The sequence below is a fragment of the Sprattus sprattus genome (genome assembly GCF_963457725.1).
Source record: "Sprattus sprattus genome assembly, chromosome: 15".
NCBI classification, from domain to species: domain Eukaryota; kingdom Metazoa; phylum Chordata; class Actinopteri; order Clupeiformes; family Clupeidae; genus Sprattus; species Sprattus sprattus.
The window spans coordinates 17,350,586-17,371,736 of record NC_137913.1 but is presented as its reverse complement, the minus strand read 5'-3'; the positions used below and the strand labels follow the sequence as shown (position 1 = coordinate 17,371,736).

At 40.1% G+C, this 21,151-nt stretch overlaps 1 protein-coding gene across 1 annotated transcript; it reads left to right on the top strand.

Moving 5' to 3' along the window:
• Nucleotides 1–2,244: 2,244 nt before the first annotated feature.
• LOC308376492 (disintegrin and metalloproteinase domain-containing protein 9-like) lies at nt 2,245–13,440 on the top strand (the record flags this gene model as incomplete). Its single annotated transcript, XM_080852848.1, has 22 exons — nt 2,245–2,353; nt 3,657–3,760; nt 3,995–4,053; nt 4,927–5,005; nt 5,337–5,413; nt 5,529–5,733; nt 6,326–6,391; nt 6,924–6,995; nt 7,213–7,382; nt 7,553–7,631; nt 8,077–8,213; nt 8,636–8,807; nt 9,381–9,473; nt 9,616–9,811; nt 10,073–10,169; nt 10,437–10,620; nt 10,878–10,958; nt 11,626–11,731; nt 11,887–12,022; nt 12,745–12,814; nt 13,137–13,204; nt 13,380–13,440. The coding sequence occupies 22 exons, from the start codon at nt 2,245–2,247 to the stop codon at nt 13,438–13,440; spliced, it is 2,421 nt and encodes an 806-aa protein (XP_080708974.1).
• Nucleotides 13,441–21,151: the final 7,711 nt, after the last annotated feature.

Below are 21,151 nucleotides of genomic sequence, written 5' to 3'. Positions count from 1 at the left end.
TTGGCCGATTCGCTGCATGAACCCTCCATCGCTGCTTGCAGCTATATTTTTAAGGTAGAATTGTTACATAGTGTTACTTTAAAGGCAAGTTCAAAATTCAGCTAATTGCTCTTCACAATCTAACTGTTAAGTGTGTGCGCTCAAATAAACTATGGTGTTTGTGTTAGGCTATAGAGACTGACCAGGCCATGAACAATTCCAGCCAATCAGCTGGATGCCTCAGGAGCACAGAAGGGAGGGTTGTTATTGGAATGGCTTAAATATCACAAACTTTTCACAAGAATCGCAGACTGCGTCTCTAACTAGCCATTTAAACTTTAGTTTCGGGTGAAGGGACTGGGTAGTTCAGTTGAACAACAACAGCACCAGAAATTTGACTCAGATAAGAGTTTATTTGCTGAAGACCCAGCTGTCTATTTATCATTCCAGTAACTTAATCAGGTTACTCTCACTGATGTGTCAGCTACTCTTTGTTTTTGTCTTGTACTTACCCTGTAAGTAGTTGTAATGCATACTCTAATTTAGTTTCTCAGAATGTATGATGTAGTAGTAGTAGTAGTAGTAGTAGTAGTAGTAGTAGTAGTATGATGAAATGTTGGTTTTAGTGTGACCTTAGCCATGGGTGCACTGGCCGATCCAATTGACAGATGGGGGGGGGGGGGGTTGGTTGTTTGATTGCAAAGGAGATGAAAAAAAGAGTCAGTAAATTGGGGATGGAAAAGGTGGGAAATAGAATTGGAGGCCAAAGGAAGATAAAAAGGTCAGTGATATAATGTACGGGACTGGGATAAGTCAGAGGGCGATACACCTAGGGGTTAAGGGTGGGGGTGAGGTTTAGGTTATGGGGCCTGGACTGGGATCCATGATAAGTGCTAAAGTTGAGGTAAGTGCTTTTATAAAGTAAGTGCTCGGGAAAAAATTAGAAAATTGGAATATGCCAAGCAAAAAAGTGAGTGGGTTACAATCGGAAGGTAAGGAAAACAAAACAGAAAAGTGCATATAAAGATAATTAAGATAAATGAAGCAAAATTTTAAGGATCATCAAACTGGCTGTTTGTAGAATCACATAAGAAAAACAAGGAGGGACAGAAGAGAATGATACCAAATCTTTTTATTAAGTGTATGGGAGTCTGTGGAGAAAAATTGAATGTTAGAAATCATTTAGTCCAAGCGGGAATTTGGTGTTAAGTTTATTGACCCAGATCCTTTCTGCTCTCTTCCTCTGGGCGGGAGTCCAGCCAGGGTTGTTTTCCAGACCACAAATGTTAAGGTGTAGTGTATCGTGAATCTGAAAGTGACTGACTAGGTGAGTTGTAAGGGTATTCTTGGAAATGGTGTAAAGGTGTTGCTTCAGTCTAGTGCGGATGGAATTGCCTGTTTCTCCTATATATTGCAGATGGCAGAGGTGACAAGTGATGATATACACCGCATTGGTGGTGTCCAGTGAAAGAGGAGAGTTGGGTGCTGATCTATGTGAGTGGCGGTTAGTGATGAATTTCTGCGGGTGAAAGTAAGTGTTGTGTGGCGGAGGTGTGGGTGGGGGTAGTCTAGAGAAGTGAGATTTGATAAGTAAATCCTTGAGATTTTTATTTCTACGTAGAGCTGAAATGGTTCTGTAGGATCTAAAGGGGGAACAATCTAATTGAAGTTGTGTAAAATGTTGTTTTAGGGTGCTGCGTAAGTGGCTTGTGGTGTGAGAATAGGTGGTGATGAGTGGTATGAGTGAGAGGGTGTTGGGGTCGGTGACGATGTTGAGGTTAGGGTCAGGGTTGGGTGTAGGACTAGTGTGTTGAGAGTGAGAGGGAGCAAGAAGAGCCTGAGTGTCCGTTTTGATTTTCCTTAGGAACCTCTTTGAGTAACCACGGGGGCGAAGGGCAGTGAAGAGGGTGGTTATCGCTTCCTGGATATCTGTAGGGAAGGTGCATATTCTATGAAAACGGATGATTTGAGATTTGATTATACCTCTGCTGCTGTCAGTGCAATGCCCAACTTCTTGAGTCATAAGAGTCTTAAAACCAGTGTTAAAATCAGCACTTCCCTAATCAAATTCACTGAATCTGCACATCTGGTATTGCATAATCAGCTCTGCATTTAGTTTTTCTTCCAGGGCCATTTGAACTTCCTTTACTCTGGCCAATAGCAAGATTCCATTTGACTATTTCAAGACTGACCAAATACGCTACCACGTACAGTGTTCCTATACACCTGAGTGATAACCAAAAGAGCAGCTCTGCATTTTAGAAAATGTCTCGTTCTCTAAACATAACCAACACAGGCAGACAATTATCTCAGTGGCTCTTCTATGTCATCCTTATGTCAGCTTTACTCTGTGAACCCAGCCAGTGCAATGGAGGTAAGTACATTATTCTAATACAATACCTTTATCATTAAAGTGAAATATTAAACAAATAGCTGAGTGGAGGGAGGAAAGTCAAAAGACCTTTAATCAAAGACCTTTAAAAAAAAAAAGAATTGTTCTTCTTTTTTGTTAAATTGAGCGAGTTTTTATTTTATTGCATTGTAGAACACTTTGTAGAGAACTAGCCCAGTCTAGAATTTCAGTGTTTTATGTATGCAATTCTTTTTTAAAAGGTATTTTATGCCACTTTCCTCAGTGATTTACACTCAGCCATTTTTCTGCCCTATTTATATGGCAGCTTTATTCCTGTGAAAATGTAGCACTTTAGTAGTACTGTTGTAGTGTACTTAAGTGTAAAGTATGGTTTTTGTTTTGCATAGCGTGTTCATAGTTGACCCACATGCAAATGACACAGCAGTAGATGACAAAATAACAAAAAAGCATTAACAAGTTGGACAGCAACTTGTTTGGGTGTTATTTGCTTCAAATGAAATGAACAATCAATATTGAATGGTGAAAGGCTACTAGGTGTCACGCTTGTGCACAAATCTCTGTAACAGCAATGTTGTATCAATGCAGTGGAAACTCTTCTCTGCAGTGAGAGGAAACACAGAATCATATATTTTCATGACATTTGTTGAGCAATGATGGCCTCAATCATTGTCATCTAAAACAACAAAACGCATTCTTGGAGATGTGTCATGGTAGTTTCCATGACCAGATTAACATCATTTGATGAGGGAGGCTCCATCAGGGAAGTAAGCCACGCACGCACGTGGGAGTTTTGCAGATTCAGTTCATTTTGGTAACGGAGTTAAGTCATTGGCCCTGTTGGGTCACTTCCCAAACACCAAGCATGGATGAGTTGGCCTTACTAGTTATTGGGTCACTTACCAAACGCCCATCGTCAGTTCCATGAATGGCCATGCACCCACACACTTTGTGTAATCGTAGATGAGTAATCTGTCAGATATAGGGAAGAGAAAACTGCAGGAAAAACAACTAACAATGTGTAGGAGACAGGACAAGGTGAAGAGAGCTAGAATGATGATGCTTGTGATGAGAACCAGTCTATTTTTGGAAAGGGGCCCTTATGTTTAATTATGTTAGCAGTTACCGTAATATTCTCCATAGATATGTGATGAAGTGCAAAGCCAATTCCTTATAAAGCGCATAATACATTTCTGTTATGATATATGTAGAATGTAACAGATCTTTATTCTCAGGTCATTAAGCCATTTTAGGTGAGACTCAACATTTACAAAGATCCTCTGTCACATCATTACTCTATCTGTAGAATCAGTCTCCCAGCAAACCACCCACTTCTCTGCTTATGAGGTGACTGTGCCCAAACGCATAACAAGACAGAGGAGAGACCAGGATGGCCAAGACACAGGGCAGGTAAAAATCAAATCAGTAGGAAATCCTTTCGATATGGTGTGTTCAGTCTCTCAGTCACTCATGGTCCTAAAGATATTGGTTCTCAGCGTTTAGTGATCTCACTGATTGTACTAATTGTGGTAAAGGTCAGTGTACATTAACCTAAACACACGTTACTTCCATCACATTCTATGTCTACATAGGTCAATGCTTGTTCAGTGATTGTCTACTGAAAACCTTTAACTTTTTCAAAAGGTCTTTTATGCCATTCAAACCCAAGGAAAAGAGCACATCCTGGTTCTAGAGAGGAATACGTAAGTATTTGTCCCTTTCCCCATGCATCCTCTGTTCAGTCCATTATTCCGTGGCATGCAAGGGGATTGTGCACGTCCACAATTGTTGTGTGGGTAGTAGTTCACCCCATAATGTTGTGCATGTCAAAGTCAGAATGGTTCGGGTTTAATTTTGCGTTTAATGTTCGAATTTAGATTAGAATGTAGATCATGTCTTACTTGTTATTGTAATATTAGCGTTTAATGTTTGTTCTCATTTTGATATGTGTGACTGCCTGTGTGTGATTCCCTGTGTATTAGCATATAAGCTTGTTGTCTTTTATGCCTCTACAGGTAATCTGGGATCAGTCTAATAAGACTGACCTCCACCTTGCTTGACATTTGCTTATTGTCTTTGCATTTCATTTTTACTGGTGTTAGGCATCCGTTTTGCAGAGGCATCATCATTTTATCATTATTTTACCTAGGATCCTTGTACACAACACTTCTGCTGTTTGCTGTCATGACAGCTTTCCATGATGTGATGTAGAAATCCTGTCTGTGAAAAGAGGATGACTGGTGTGAACAGATATAAAATAGAGGAACATGTTGCAAAACATGGAGAGGAGGACAGTGACGTCACATCACTCCTAACCTGAGTCAGAGATTTGTGTCTCGATAAAATTAGCTTGCCAAGAAATATTTGCGTGTGTTTGTGTACCTCACTGTAAACTGATCCAATCATGCGTATGTCATAACTCTTTAAGAAAAGCACATCGTGTAGATTGTCCACTTCTTGGCTAAACACACAAACTAAGACATAGTGTGTAAGCTTTCTAGAACTAGTAACATTGAGATGTAAATAGGTGGAAGGATGTGTGTGTGTGTTTACATCTGGAAACATTCTGTTGACAGGTTGCTGCTTCCTGAAGATTTCACAGTATTCACATATCACAAAAATGGCTCTCTCATCACCCAGAGACCAAACATGCAGGTGAGAAGAAGTTTCTAAAGCTGCTCCTCTCACTTGGTGTTGATGGGGGCAGATAAATGGTGTCAGATTCTTCTAGAGAAAAGGATGTGTGAGATTGTGAACTGATAATGAGCTGATGCTTTGGGAAGAGGATATAGTACATTATATGGGTTTAGAATAATTTCTGACTGGGGTTCTTTATGCAATAGTGGATCCTACTCAGACTTTGATCTATGCACTTTTTGGGGTGTAATGTAAAGAAACGGTTCCTGCAGTTATCACGTGTAACAGATACAGATGCAATATGCCGACTGTAGCAAAAAATGCTCTCTCCCTTTTACCTCCTGGTCAGAATCACTGCTACTACAGGGGCTATGTGAAGGGCATGGCGGGGTCATCTGCTTCTCTCAGCCTCTGCTCCGGACTCAGGTAAAATAGAATTTCCAGTCAATCTATCTTTAAATGCTAAAGCATTGAATTTGGAGTAAGTGTGAAAATATTGTCTGAGTGTGGGGATCTCCTAACTATGTGTCTACCTATTTAGCGGGCGGTTAGTTATTGGGAATTCTACCTTTGGGATCGAGCCTCTGGAGGGTTCTTCTGACTTTGAGCATGTGGTGTACCGCTTGGAGGATGAGAAGACGGAACTTCTCAGTTACGGAACCACTCACGCTCATCGCCATGACGACCAGACTGCAGTGCACACCCGCAATGACATTGTTAAGGAACCTTTCAAGCATTTACACAGGGTGTGTCTATCATCAACACAAGTGTGTGTGTGTGTGTGTGTGTGTGTGTGTGTGTGTGTGTATGTGTGTGTGTGTGTGTGTGTGTGTGTGTGTGAGTGTGTGTGTTTATGTGTGTGTCTGTGTGTGTTTACACGTAACAGAAAATATTTATTCCATACTATTAAAAGAGACAACATGTATTTCTTCTGAATAAGGCTTCAAAAACACAGACCAAGCACAAACACAGAAACACACACAAATCAAATTACTCCAAAACAGCACTATAATGCTTGAGAGTCTAGTTTATTCACATGTGTGCATATAAACATCTATGTTTTTCAGAACGTATATGCACCATTAATGTGCATAATGTATTTACTGTAATATGTATGTGTGTGTGTGTGTGTGAGAGAGAGAGAGAGAGAGAGAGAGAGAGAGAGAGACAGAGAGAGAGAGAGCTAGAGAGAACAGAGCAATACTACACTGAGTGTGCTCAATCCTTGGATGTGTATCTGTTTCTATGTGTAACGTGCTGCCTGTGTATTTCTCTGGTTGTGTATGAACTCACATGTGTAATGTATGTATGTTTGTGTGTGTGTGTTCTTTCTCCTAGAGCAAGAGAGCCATAATGCAGCAGACCCACTATGTGGAGCTCATGCTGGTGGTTGATGTAGAGAGAGTGAGTAATCACCACCTACACCACCCTATCACTCCCCTCATCACCAGCACTGTTCACTTTCTCTCTCACAACCCACTATTATCCTCTGCATCCAATTAGCATGTCTACCATCTTTGTTAATTACTTGACAGAGACCAGGTTTTTCCAAGAACAGTTCTCTCTCAAAAAACCTTGAAAGTCTGTGCTTTTTTGAAACACCCAAACTGGTTAACGTCACAAAATTGGAAATAGATTCCTTAAAATGAAACAATAACAATATTGTGGTATTTGATTAAAAAATAGACATCGCTTTAACTGTGCGTTGGTCAGTAGGCAGTTTGTACAATGCAACAGTAGGCATGCAACATAAGCATGGAAAGCCCAATGGCTGTGGCTGACAGGTGATAGGGTATATAGACAGGATTCAGTTTGAAACATTTCTGCTGTCAACTGATGGGAAATGTTCCTGTAGAATAATGAAGTGAGGAAAAAGCTTTATACCTTCTCTCCTCGCCTCAGTTTTGCTCTGCTTCCTGTCTGTCTTTTTCCCCAGTTTAACTTCAGCAAAAGAGACAGCAGAGCTGTCCAAGAGCAGATGATTCAGATGACCAACCACATTGACAGTGTAAGTCAAGAAATGTACCGTGTACTTTGAGTTTTCAGCGTGTGTGAATAAATGCGACTGACTGACAGCTTATAATTCCCCTCACATCCCCAGACAACCTTCAAATGTATGCTTGTGTGCAGCATGAACTATATGTACTCTCTAATCATCTCTTTTTAAAATTCTTTCTCATTTTCCACCTCCTCCTCCCTCTCCATCTCTCCCCCCATCTCTGTAGATGTATGCGCAGCTGAACATCCGTGTGGTGTTGGTGGGGCTGGAGATCTGGACGGCAGGGAACCCCATCAGTCTGATTGGAACTAATCAGGAAATTCTTCACCGCTTTGTTAACTGGAGGAAGCAGTATCTGTTGCCACGGCAACCCCATGACAGCGCACAACTCATCATGTATGTATTTGTGTGTGTTTGTTTGTTAAATGTTTTACTTAGCAAACAAATATCATAGAGTGTTTACTGTCAACAGATTACATGAATAATTTTTTGTCTCTCTCTCCATATTCTCTCCTTTCTCTTTTCTCCACACTCATCCTGCTTTCATTTCATGTTCCTCATCCAAGAGGCAAAGAATATGGAAGACAACATGCAGCATATTTTAATGGCGTTTGTTCCCCTGACATTGGTGGTGGAGTAAACATGGTAATGTGACAATACTTTTCTGTCCGTCAAACAATATTCTTCCCTCCCTTCAATGTTGAGAATGAAAGACTCTCGTGTTACATGAATAAGGATGTTAATGACAATTTAATTATGGTTGCAGAGGGTACAGAATATCATTAACTTTTATTTTTCTTTAATGTTCTACATTTCTTAAATGTTGATGTTGTATATTGCTTTGTAAAAGCATCTGTCATATACCTTAACCTCAACTTTAAACTCTCTGGTGAAAGAATAATGTATGTTTAAATAATTTTCATAGTTGAACATACAATAAAGAATGTCTCATTCAAAGACATGCAGATTCACTGCTTCAATATAGATTCAGTGTATTAGAAGGCATACCTAAAAAAAAAAAAAAAAAAAATCAACATTGCTCCACTTGAGGTGAATTTTGTTAATGAGATCATTTTTGTTTTCTTCCAAGTTTTTTCCTGACAACCATGTGGCCTACTTTGCCTTTGTGGTATCCCATGGGCTGGGACATAATCTAGGCATGAAACATTTGCTTAATCGGAACTGCATCTGTCCAGACAAGACTTGCATCATGAACTCTAATTCTGAGTAAGTTTGTGTGACTGAGTATACACACAGTAAGTGCACAATATACAAGAGGAATGTACGTACATTTTCCCAGAATGTTCCTGCATTTTGTGTGCTTATTTTGTATGTGATGATGACACTAGACAAGTTCTAAAACAAAAATGTTGGACACATGGTGAAGTCAGAGATGAAAGTTCAGTATTAGCTCATCACTGGTAGTAATGTTAACAATGGAATTATTCATTTAGATAGAAAAGTGTTAAGGACTATGGTGCTTTTGATTGAAGGGAGTTTTTTTGGGACGAAGAGCCAGCCTTGGTAATGGCTGGTTGTGCAATAATGTATTGTGAGCAACTACATGCGCGTCATAAATACCAGCCAGTCTCCTGTTTCATACCTCTTTTTCACTCTCCATCATTCTATCTCCTTTTCTTTCTCTGCAGTAAGTCCACTAGCTTCAGTAGCTGCAGTTCTGATGACTTTGAGATGATGGTTCTGCAGATGAAACATAACTGTCTGCTCAATATGCCAAAGCCATACAAGGCCTTCAGCAGCCCCGCCTGTGGCAATAAGCTTCTGGACCCGGGCGAGGAGTGTGACTGTGGCTCTGAGGAGGTGTGTGTGTATGTCAGTGAGTGGGTGTGTGTGTGTGTGTGTGTGTGTGTGTGTGTGTGTGTGTGTGTGTGTGTGTGTGTGTGTGTGTGTGTGTGTGTGTGTGTGTGTGTGTGCATGTTGCTACACTAAATACCAATATCTTTGTGTAAGTACATTATTGAGCTCTTGTGTAATATTTTGTTATGTATGACTTTCATTGAGCCTAAACACTATCACTCTGGTCAAGGGCAATATGGGCCAAAAGGTCAAGGCTAGTACTTTATTGGCCAGAAGGTGAAGGCTAATACATTATGGGCCAAAGGTAGCTCTATGACATACGTGAAGTCAGGAGGAAAACAGAAAACACATTTTTAAGGAGAACCTTTCATCTCAGCAGAGGTAAACAATTTTTCAAGGAATCTAAAGTCTGCACAGGTTCAGCTGGCTCACATCTTTTTTACCTTTAGTTTAGTTGCTACAAAGTATTACTAACTACACAAAGAAAGGTAGATCAGCTTCCTTATTCATAATGCAAAGTTTACCATTGGTGAGAGTTCATCTTGAATTTGAATCCAAAGTATTTGGTCTTTTCAGGAATGTGAGAAGGACCCGTGCTGTGAGCCAAAAACCTGTAAGCTGAAGTCCTGGGCTCAGTGTGCCGATGGTGAATGCTGCAGGAACTGCAAAGTAAGTAACCTCTCACTAATGATATGGCTTAAAACTGTCTAAAATGTAAAAGCTTATTTGCTCTTACACCTTTAATTAAAATTTGAATTTATTCTCTGTACATTTAGCAGATTCATTATCCATTTGTCTCCATCTCTTTCAGTTCCTGGCCAGTGGTTACGAGTGCCGCAGCCGGTCAGACGAGTGTGACCTACCTGAGTACTGCAACGGCTCCTCTCCTGTCTGTCAGGCTGATATGTATATGCAGAACGGACACCTCTGCAGGAATGGCCAATCATACTGCTTCAATGGCAAATGCCAACACCACGACGGCCAATGCCAGACCTTGTTTGGCTCTCGTAAGTCTCAACCATTCAGCACACCTTCAAGGGAAACAAATTCACTAAAAGACTTATAGCACAGAGTACAACCAAAAATAAGAAGCCACTGTCTTCAGAGTCAGATTAAAAACTATTTACAAGTGTATACTTCATGCTTCATTAATGTCACCCTGTGGTTACTGTACACCGTTTGGGGGCATGAGGCATGTTAGTGTTTCACGCTTTTGCATGACCTCTGTGTGGACATGTGTGTGTTCTTTCTAATGTGTGCTTTTGCAGAGGCTAAGTCTGCGGCGGATGAGTGCTTTGAGTTGTTAAACTCTAAAGGGGACCGCTTTGGAAACTGCGGCTACAATTTTGTCAAGTGTGAGAAAAGGTTAGAATACACAAATATAGGATAACCTTTATTCACACACTAATGCAAATACGCATGGCACACATATATTTAAGAGTAAAGCATGCACTATACCTTACATATGATGTTTAAAATTATATTTACACTCAGTTCAAAGTTATGCTTGCCTTTGTGTTGGTGTTGCTTGTATGGGTTTTAAGGTGCTCAGCCTAAATGATTGTACTACCAGCCTAATGTAAGATGGCTGCTGATGTGTATGTGTGTTGACTTGTATATGTGCTTTTTCAGGAATGCCATGTGTGGGAAGCTGCAGTGTGAGAATGTCCGCTCCAGGAAAGTGTTTGGCATTGAGCCTGCCATCAGCAAGACATCCTTTGGCAGCCACACATGCTTGGGCGTGGATTTAATGCTGGGGGCAGACGTGCCCGATCCAATCATGGTCAATGATGGCACAAAGTGTGGAGAGAACCAGGTAAGAGAGGAGCGTCTGGGGCCTGTGTGTGCATGTCTGTCAGTGGTCGAGATAGAAAACACACACACACACACAGATTCATTCTCATGCACTCAAATAAATGCATGGTACTCACACTCTAAGATACTTCCACAACCATCAAACTTGTATTTGAAATGATGAATCGTGTATAAATACATTATTTCACGTGGTTTTTAAATGATATTGCTCTGGTCTTTGTCATGATGTATATGTATGTATCCGGGTCCTATCCTCAGGTGTGCATAGATTACAAGTGCAGAAATGCGTCGATGCTCAACTACGACTGTGATGCAGAGAAAAAATGCCATGGCCACGGGGTAGGATGAAGTTTTAGGTTACCGCCTCCTTCCTCCCCTGTTCCACACTGTCCAGCACCCAATCTCTCCTTGTCCCTCTTTACCTCTCTCTCCCCTCTCTGAAATCTCTATTTCTGCATCATAGTCTCCAGCGCTCTTGCTCCTTGGGTATGTCCTCTTTTTCTCCCTGTTTGAGATGTATTTCATGTTCAAATCATTAGAAAATTACAAATAATCAGGCTATACAAGTTAATAAATCCTGATGCTTACAGTGCAATGTGGAAATTACGACACAGAGAACTAACTGACACTGTGCTCTTCTGCTTTGGCTGATGGAAATATTAGTTTGAACACTGTGGGAAAATGGACAGTGTCATGGGATGCTGTCACTGAGTACCTCACAGAGGCTCTGAGTCACATCTTCTCATGGCAGGGAGATCATGGTCCAACACATTATACAACATATACATTTCATATCTGTAGCTCATAGGTGTCTGTTCACATACAGAGTACATCATTTAATTGGCAAAAGTGTTCATGTTACATCACAATATTTCTGACGATGCATACAGTAGGCCTAATCCAACTAGTACAAACGTGCTTATTCAATAATCTAGACTAAATACCAGATATTTGTAAACTGATTGAAGTCATCTTATGTGTGTGTGTGTGTATTTTCATGTTGCAGGTGTGCAACAGCAAAAAGAACTGCCATTGTGATTACGGCTGGGCCCCTCCTTTCTGCCAGGAAGAGGGCTATGGAGGCAGCCTAGACAGTGGCCCTGCGAACAAGGGTGAGACTTGGTAGCTGCATTTAGATCAGAAGTCAAACACCCAGGTTTACCAGACACTGGATTAAGTACTATTGTTACAGTAATACCAAGTCAGGTTATATAAGTTAAGGTTGTATGATGACATCTTTGTTTTGACTTTTCCCTTTCTTTCTTAGACATCACTTCAAGAGAGGGCCTTTTAGTGTTATATTGCTTGGTTCTGCCTCTGCTGTGCCTTGGTTTGATTGTGTACTACAAGAGGAATGAACTACGACAGCACTTGTGCAGGAAGAGGTCCTCACAGGACAACCGGTGAGTATGTGGGACAAGAACAGGGCAGCAAACAAGCAAATCTCATAATATGCTTGTGGAATTGAATGGTACATAAAGCATAAAGCAGGTTATTAAGCATTTTCAAATAAACTGCCTTTTATATTCCGAACTGACTCTATGGCTCCCTCTCCTGGCTAATTAAAACCCTAAAATCTCACTTCTGTTCCTCAAACTTACATATTTAGAATTTGTTTCAAGAAAACATCCCTTCATGTGAGTACTGTAAGAGGGCTTGGATGTAACTCTAGTCCTCATTTAGTATTTGTGAAGCAAAGAATATGCAAATCAGCTCCACGTGGCTTCTCCTCTTATAACTCTTGTTATATATTCAATTCAATTCAATTTTATTTATATAAGCCATAACAATACAATTCTCTCTAGGCGCTTTACAGAACCCAGAGCCTGAGCCCCCTTAGTGCAAGCACAATGGCAACAGGGGCAAGAAAAAAACTCCCTGTTAGTCAGGAAGGAACCTTAAGCAGAACCATGGCACATAAGGGGGGACCCATCTGCTTGAGGTCTGTCGGGTGGAGATAGGATATACTGCATGAGTTTTCTTAGAATGATTTACTATACACTTTATAGTAGACCATAGCTGTCCATGTATTAGCTTTTAGTAATGGCTGTGAGAGATGAATCCTTTCCTGTGTAAACATGTGTGGCTGTGTTACAAATTTACATTTTCTCTTTTGCTTGGACAGAGAACCCCAGGCCAGCAACCAACTCCCCACTGACTGGGAAGAAACTCAGAGGAGCGCGGTTAACAGTGAAGTGAGTAGCACACAGAAACACGAGGACACCGTTATAGGGGATTTGTTTCTTTTGTATCATCCTTCTTCACTTTCTGAACCTCTTTCTCTCTTGGGAGCAGTCTTATTCACCAAGATAGGGAGAGAGGTGCACTGACAGTCACAGACTCTTTCATCCTAGTGTCACAGTTAAACTGAATTTCCTGAATGCTGAGTTGTTAAGTTTTTTTTTAAATGCAAGTGTTTGTGTACTGGTGTTTGTGAACTTTTCTAACTCAAGGAATTTCAGTGTTGGTGATAACATTTTTGTTGTTGTTATCATTGTTGTTGTGTGCAATCCACAGGTTATTATACCGAGTGAGACAGCTTCTGCCTTCTCTTACACCCAATACCTACCCGAGTCACCATTCAGGTAAGGTCAAACATGCTAATGGAGTATGACTCTACAACCTAGTTAGTGCAGTCGAAGCAGGCAATAATTTTTTGGACTCTTAAAAAGTGTTTGTATTCTATAGACACCAATAATTCAATATGGATTTCTGTATCCTTCATCCTTTTATCTCTGTATCTTTCTTTTTCTCTATCAGGTCTTCTCTAGCAGCAACACAAAGGGTGCCTCAGCTCCCACCTCCTCGACCTCTCGTGTAACACTCACTCAGAGGGCAGGCTTGTGTGTCTGTGTGTGTGTGTGTGTGTGTGGGAGGGATGTGGTGATCAGTGCTGTGGAAGGGAGAAGGGGAACCACTGGTGTGTTGGTGTCCCAGTGTAACGGATTAAGTCAAATCATGTATTACATTTTAAATCCTACATTCTTTGGTTCTTTTATTTAGTATGCATCCTATGCTGTAGTACTTGCATTGTGTGTAAGTAGTCGCTCTTCCTGCTGTGGGTAGGTTGAGCAAATAGCAGCTCCGCTATAAAAGTGATTCAAATCATATTATCATTGTATGGTATGTTCTGTATGTCCTACATTGTAAATTATATGCATAAACTGCATCAGAAATCTTGCTTTTGCAACCATTTACACCTTAATGTAACTTTCTTAAACTTTGTCTTACTTTTGTCTCATATGACCTTGAGGCACACTTTGTATAGTGAAAATCATAATCTGATCTGAATGTATTTTGTTCAGACGGACCAGGTTTGCTGACCTTTTGTGCCGGCAACCAATATTGTTCAGTGATATGTACTGTATGTCGTACATGTGCAGCCATAAATGCAGTACCCTGTTATGACCACCAGAGAGTGATATTTAACATTGAATTAAATAGTTTAGCGTGACTGTTATTGAAAACAGATCAAGTGAAGTGAAGTTTGCCATTTTTAGGCTGTGCATTTTTTTTTACTTTGTATTTAAATGTTTTTAATATTTGGTTTGTTTAGATATTACCCCTCTACAAGATCTCAACATAAGAATACGTAATTATTTGGATACAGATTGCAACTGAAAAGTATTTGTCCCACTAATTTATACATTCATGTTTAAGTATTCAATTGTATCGCAACACTTTGTATTTCATACTAGTAATTGTAATAGTAAATCATTATATTGTAATGTGCACTAAAGATTGTTCTACTTTCAGTTCGAACTGCTTAAGAATGTGTGGCACATTATGAAGCACACACTATAGATCATGCCTTGCATTATAAAAGGATGGAGAGAGAACTTTTTGCTTAAACTGAACTAGTGTCCTTAGTACTCGAGAGCCTTACAGGCTTTATTTAAAAAAAAAAAAAAAATGGTGCTGCTACTCAGTGGTAAACACCTGTCTGCTCAACTATTCATTTTGCAGTTGAGATGAAATGAGTGTTTTTTTTTAATCAATTCACAAGGTAAACTATCAAATAATGTGTTGTATGTGTTAGTCCTCATTGGGTCTAACAAGGTACACCTGATCTCAACTGGTGACTTGTATAAAAGAAACCTGTCCAAAGAATCATACTTCACACCTTCAACTTCACCACAATGGGCAAGACCAAAGAGCTGTCCAAGGACATCAGAGATAAGATTGTAGATCTGCACAAGGCTGGAATGGGCTACAAGACCATCGGCAAGCAGCTTGGTGAGAAGCAGACAACTATTGGTGGGATATTTCGTAAATGGAAGCAACCCCAAACGACTGTCAATCGCTTTAGGTCTGGTGCTCCATGCAAGATATCCCCTTGTGCGGTATCGGTGATCATCCGAAAGTTGCAGCATAGCCCCAGAACTACACAGGGGGAGTGAATGATCTCAAGGCAGCTGGGACCACAGTCACCAAGAAAACTATTGGCAACACACTTTGCCGTAATTTTTTGAAGTGCAGCACTAGCACGGTCCCCCTGCTCAAGGAAGCACATGTACAGGGCCATCTGAAGTTTACCACATGGGCACTTGAATGATTCTAAGGAGGATGTGGTCAGATGAGACCAAAATCAAGCTCTTTGGCGACTTGCCGCGTTTGGAGGGGGAAGAATGCTGAATATGACCCCAAGAACACCATCCGCACCGTCAAGCATGGAGCTGGAAACATTATGCTTTGGGGCTGTTTCTCTGCCAAGGGTACAGGCCGACTCCAACGCATTGAGGGGAATATGGATGGGGCCATGTAACGTGGAATATTGGGCTTGAACCTCAATCACTCTCATTGAAAATGCAACCTTAAGGATTTGCAGAGGATCTGCAAAGAGAAGTGGACCAAAATCTCTCCTGGGATGTGTGTAAACCTGGTGACAACAAGAAACATCTGATGTCTGTGCTTGCCAACAAGGGTTATTCCACCAAGTACTCAGTCATGATTTGCTAGGGGTTCAAATACTTATTTTCTGCATCAAATGCAAATAAAGTCATAAATGTTATAAAATGCAGTTTTCTGATTTTTTTTTTGTTGATATTCTGTTTCTCACTGTTAAAATACACCTACCATTATAATTATAGATCACACATTTCTTTGCAAGTGGCAAAACTTGCGAAATCGGCATGGGTTCAAATACTTATTTTCCCCACTGTATTATACTAAGTAACATGTCTTTGTTCTCAATCACACAGCATGTATTACTGTTGGTAAATGTACACCTGCATCACTTCCATAGCATTACCAACATACCTAAATCAATGACAAAATACAATCATAATGAAAGAGTAAACTCCGCATCTACATTCAAAGATTCCATTACACAGTGCATGTTTGCATTTTCATTCATTTGTAAACAAAATTGTAAAACCCTCCCCTTTTATAGGCTACGTTGGCTGTTTGTCTCATACTAACATTTGATAATGGATGACCATTGGTTGGCTGAGTGGTTTTTCAAACCAAATATTTTGTATCCTAAACAAATCTCTCTGAGTCTACTGAAGCACTTAAACAATTCAAACAGCAAGCAAAACAGAAAACGTATTGTCAAAGTGCCAAAATACACATCCACATACAGCTGCTAGGTTGTTTTGTTTCTCAATGACCAAATGCCAAATGATCGCGTCTTCAAAGTGAGGAAGAAGAGGAAGGGCTCGGGCATCAATAATATAAAATACATGCAGTTGACAACAGTTATGCATTTCTGAAAATTTATTTCCATTTGCCAAATTACTCCCTGGTATTTCCACAGTGCTTCACACAGAAATATAGGGAATTATCAAACATAATGACGGGAAATTTAAAAAAAGCAATCACTAAAAAATTCACAAAATTCATAATATTAATTTGCGCAAATGTTTCACAGGTCACTTGATTGACTTGATTTAAAAGGAACTGGTACAGTATAGATTGACAACAAAATCAAACATCACCATATACTTTGCTTCAGGGACATCACAATCAACAAATAAAATCTCAGGAATCATGTGAGGGAAAGGGCTCATAATCCTTACAAATCGTCTCCAGAGTGCAATCTGCTATGGATGTTTCTGAGTGGCTTTGGTCCCTTACCATTGTCATGGACAAGTCATGGACATTCAAGACTGCACTGCAAACAAATAGTTTAATCTCTAGTAGACAGTAAGTAGATAAAGACAAATGTGCTGCCTCTTCTCCAAACCACACACTCTGGGGCTGAAACAACATGTCACTGAGTTATGAAGCAGTGTTTCTTCAGGTGTGGACCAGGCCAGCAGTTACTTATCCATGAGATGTTTTGTATGAGTTACTGCTGCATTTGTTACAGCTCCAGCCTCTTCTTCAGAATGATCTGGCGTACTTGTGCTGTGACTTCCTGCCGTATTTCTTCAAAAGGCTCTTTAGACTTCCAGAACTTCACCACCTGCCCATCAGGACCCACCAGAAATTTCCAAAAGTTCCACTTTGGTACTTTCTGCACAGAATCTGTAAATGGACCAGAAATTTCACAATCAGAGAAATGGCACATCTACAGATATTCACCAGATTATCTCTTTTGTAGTAAACAGGGTTTTATTGTTAAGGAGACTCTCCCCTGGTTTTGTTTGCATTGGTCAGAAAGCAATAATAAATGTGGCGGAAAAAAAAAAAAAAAAGCTGTCATCTTGGCCCTTTAACTAAAAACTATTTATTACACCTTTAATGTTGGATATCAGAGTGAAGTTGTTGAAATATCCCAGTGACCATAACTGAATTAATTTTGTATTTAGGATAGGATAAATCATCACGCCATATGTTTCACAGCATTCACAGACTTGCACAACTCCGTCCAGAGAATTCGCTTACTGCACTAACTCGTGGCTAGATAGTTCACCTGAAAATTATCAATCAGAGCCAGTTGCAATCTCCCCTGGAGAGAAGAGTATTTGGTAAGGTTCAGCAAGAATTATTTCTCCAGACAGCGACACCCGAGGTTGCTTACGTCTTGTTGTCATTGAAACGCACGGTCTCAAATAGTTGCCCTGAAAATTCGCCCGATCAAAAAACAGAGACTTTACAACGATATGTTCGCCAAATGTGCACGAAACCAAGGTGGAAACAAAGCAAATACAGTTTGGTGTATTTTTATGAATCCATCCTTAAAAAATGGGCTTCACAGCTGGACGGTAAGTAGGCTATTAAATTCACAATTCGGGGGTCCATCCCACCACCTATTAGATGAATTCACCAGAATTTCCAAGCACCATGAGCAACAACGTCCCTCTGGTAGAAGACAGATTAGACTCTAGCCAATGAAAGGTACCATGAGGAGATGCTGGTACCGAATCGGTCACACCCTGCACAAGCCTGTAGATAACACCAACCAACAAGCCCTGCCATGGAACCCTCACAGAAATAGAAGGAGAGGAAAGCCATGAAACAGCTGGCGCCGTGACCTTGGCACTGACCAGACAAGAATTGCCTACACCTGGAACCCACTACAAAGACAGGGATGCCTGGAGAGATCTGGCTGACAGTCTGTCCCCCAAGAAAGGTAGGGTTGGTAAGATTTATCTTAAGAATGATTGACTAAGTAAACACAACACGCTAACTAGTGTTAGATCAATAAATCGGTGGGCCGATTAATGGGGCCGATATCTGGCATTTTTAGTTATTCGGCATCGGCCGATTTACGGCACTCATACTGTATGACTTGATATGATGTGAATCTGTTTTGAGGCACTCATGTCCTCCTGGGCCTTGTGGAGCCACCCTGGTGGCCTGGAGTCTAGCCACTCTGTAACATTCACATGATGTAGGATAGAATCCAGATAGAATCAATACCCTGTGTGTCTATGAAGAGTAAAGGTAACATTAAACCTCTTAATCACAAATTCTGGTAAACTATTTAGATAACCAAGTCATTTTCAAAACATGATCTTATGAAGCAGAAGATCTCATTGTTTGCTCACTGAAGACAAATGTGTTCCAGTGGACCTAGGCGTCATTTATGGACACCTTCTCCTCTTCCTCCCCTTTAGAATCAGAATCATGTTTATTGGCCAAGTACATTTTCATACACAAGAAATTGTTCTGATGTTAAGTTGCTCTCAATGTACTTAAACTGAAAATATGCAGTTTATCACAACAGTTTAGGATAAAAATAAATGAATATAATATACGCCCCTAGGTGATTGCTTCTCAGGAGTTTGGTGACCATCTGTATGATGATGTGGATGTCTTAAGCATAAGTCACACCAATCTGTGAAATACAAGATAGCTCACAGGAATTAGTCACAATATAGCACTTGCTACGTTTTTTTTGTAGACTGTGTACAGTAGTGGCTGTTATGACAAAACTTTGATGGCACATTCCTGAAACAAATGGGCATCTTTCCTACTAATTTACATATTCCATATATAACTTTACATCTGAAACTTAGCCATACTCTGTCTCATAAAAGATTCAGTCCTTCCTCTATCTGCCATTGGAACTCACACTCCTCCAGGGGGTATGCAAGGTCCACCTGCTCTGCCCAGCTCATATCCTTCCTCTTTCTCTCCTGTTCATCATCACTGGCCTCACTAGCCAAGGTTTATATGTTTTTTGTCATGTTCTCTTTCTTTTGGTGGCCATCCGTACAATCACAAGGAGGTCTTAAGCATGAGTCACACCAATCTGTGAAACATAAGATAGCTCACAATAATTAGTCACAATATAGCAATTGGTTCCCAACAACGTTTAACTGTAGATGACGTATAGTACCAGCTGTTATGACAAAGTAAAACTTTACTGGCACATTACTGAAATATGTGGGTGTCCCCAGATTTACTAATTCTATAAATACTGGAAAATCTGAAATGTAGCTATAGCTTATCTCTCTGTCTGAATACTAGAACATCCCATCCACCAAATCCAGTCCTTCCTGAATCTGCGTTCTGAACTCACTAAGGGGGTTTGCGAGGTCCATCTCCTCCGCCCAGCTCATCTCCTTTCTCTTTCTCTCCTATCGATCGCCACTGTTGGAGAGGCCACAGAAAGGACTGCTTGCAGTCTCCAGAGACATACAATATATATCAACAGCCAAAATGAATGCTTAATGCACAATACAATAAAATGCATACAACAAAGATTGATATAGTTATTCAGATGACAGACAGATATGTGGCTCTCTCAACATGTGACTACACCCAATTGAATCTCTGTATCTGACAAAAAGAGATTATTGTGTTTTGCAACAAAGAGAAGATAATAAGAACTATTACGACTATTTAGTTCACTCTTAAGCACTTAACAAGGCCCAAGACCCCCAACTGACTTGGACTCTTCTCCCACCCCCCACCTTAAGTCTGTCTACATTATCACATACTACATTGCACATTGCACATCCGCACTGCATTTTGCACTCTGCTTTTCACTTTTCCACTTTACTTCCTTATATAGATTGTTTATACATTTGTATTGTATGGTTTATATTGTGTTTTTTTTTAACCCTAGTACTTATTGTGTTTGTATATTTTATGTTATGTGCAGTACTTATTGTGTTTGTATATTTTATGTTATGTGTAGTACTTATTCTGTTTGTATATTTTATGTTATGTGTAATACTTGTTGTGTTTGAATATTCTAATGTTTACTGTATGCAGTGCCGCCGCTCCCATAATGCGCACTACGCGCTGTGCGTAGAGCACCAAGTCCTGAGGGGGCACCAGAAATAGGCAACTGAAAAATCTTCCTAGTTTTCACCTGCCAGTGAAAGCTGTCAGTATGACAGTAATAATCTCTGCTGTTGCATCTATTCACTCTCACAATTTCTATTTTGTCCTTGTTCTTTACTTCAAATATAAAGCACTTCATGCCTTCTCTTCTTCTGCTGCTGCTGCTGAATTTATTCCTACAGTTTTGTACAATTTTGCTCTACTTTCTCAGTTATTCGTCTACATTTTTGGCTGCTTGTATTTAGTTCAGTTTTTTGTTCTGTTTCTTCTGTGTTTCTTTCTGTTTCTTGCATTTTTTTTCTGTTACCATTTTTCATCTACTTGGGGGGGGGGCATCATAAAGGTGTTATGCTTAGGGCACCAACATGGCTAGCAGCGGCACTGACTGTATGCACCTACTCACCAGAACAAATTCCAGGTAGGTGTAAACCTACTTGGCAATAAACACATTTCTGATTCTGATTCTGATGACTCTTGTGATTTTCTATGTGAGAAACAGTTGTATATCTTGGATATTGTTTTAGAGTTGCATTCAAAGCTGTATGCAGATATGAAGATTTTCATCATTCTAAATTTGACATATCTATGTTTTAAGTGTGCCAAAGCAATGTCGCATTCAAAGGAATCTTTTAAAATATTGATGTTCAAGACCATACTCTTCCATCATAGTCTGGAAGTTCTTCAGTGACCCCTTTAATATCAGAGCACAGAAGCCAGTGACTCCATTTTTTGCCCATTTCTTTAATCTTTTATCACTTAAATTGGGGGGGAAATCACTATCAAAGGCACATCATTTTAATATTAAAGCAGTTTTTTGTATGTTGCACAATTTCTGTGTTTGCTTCCCA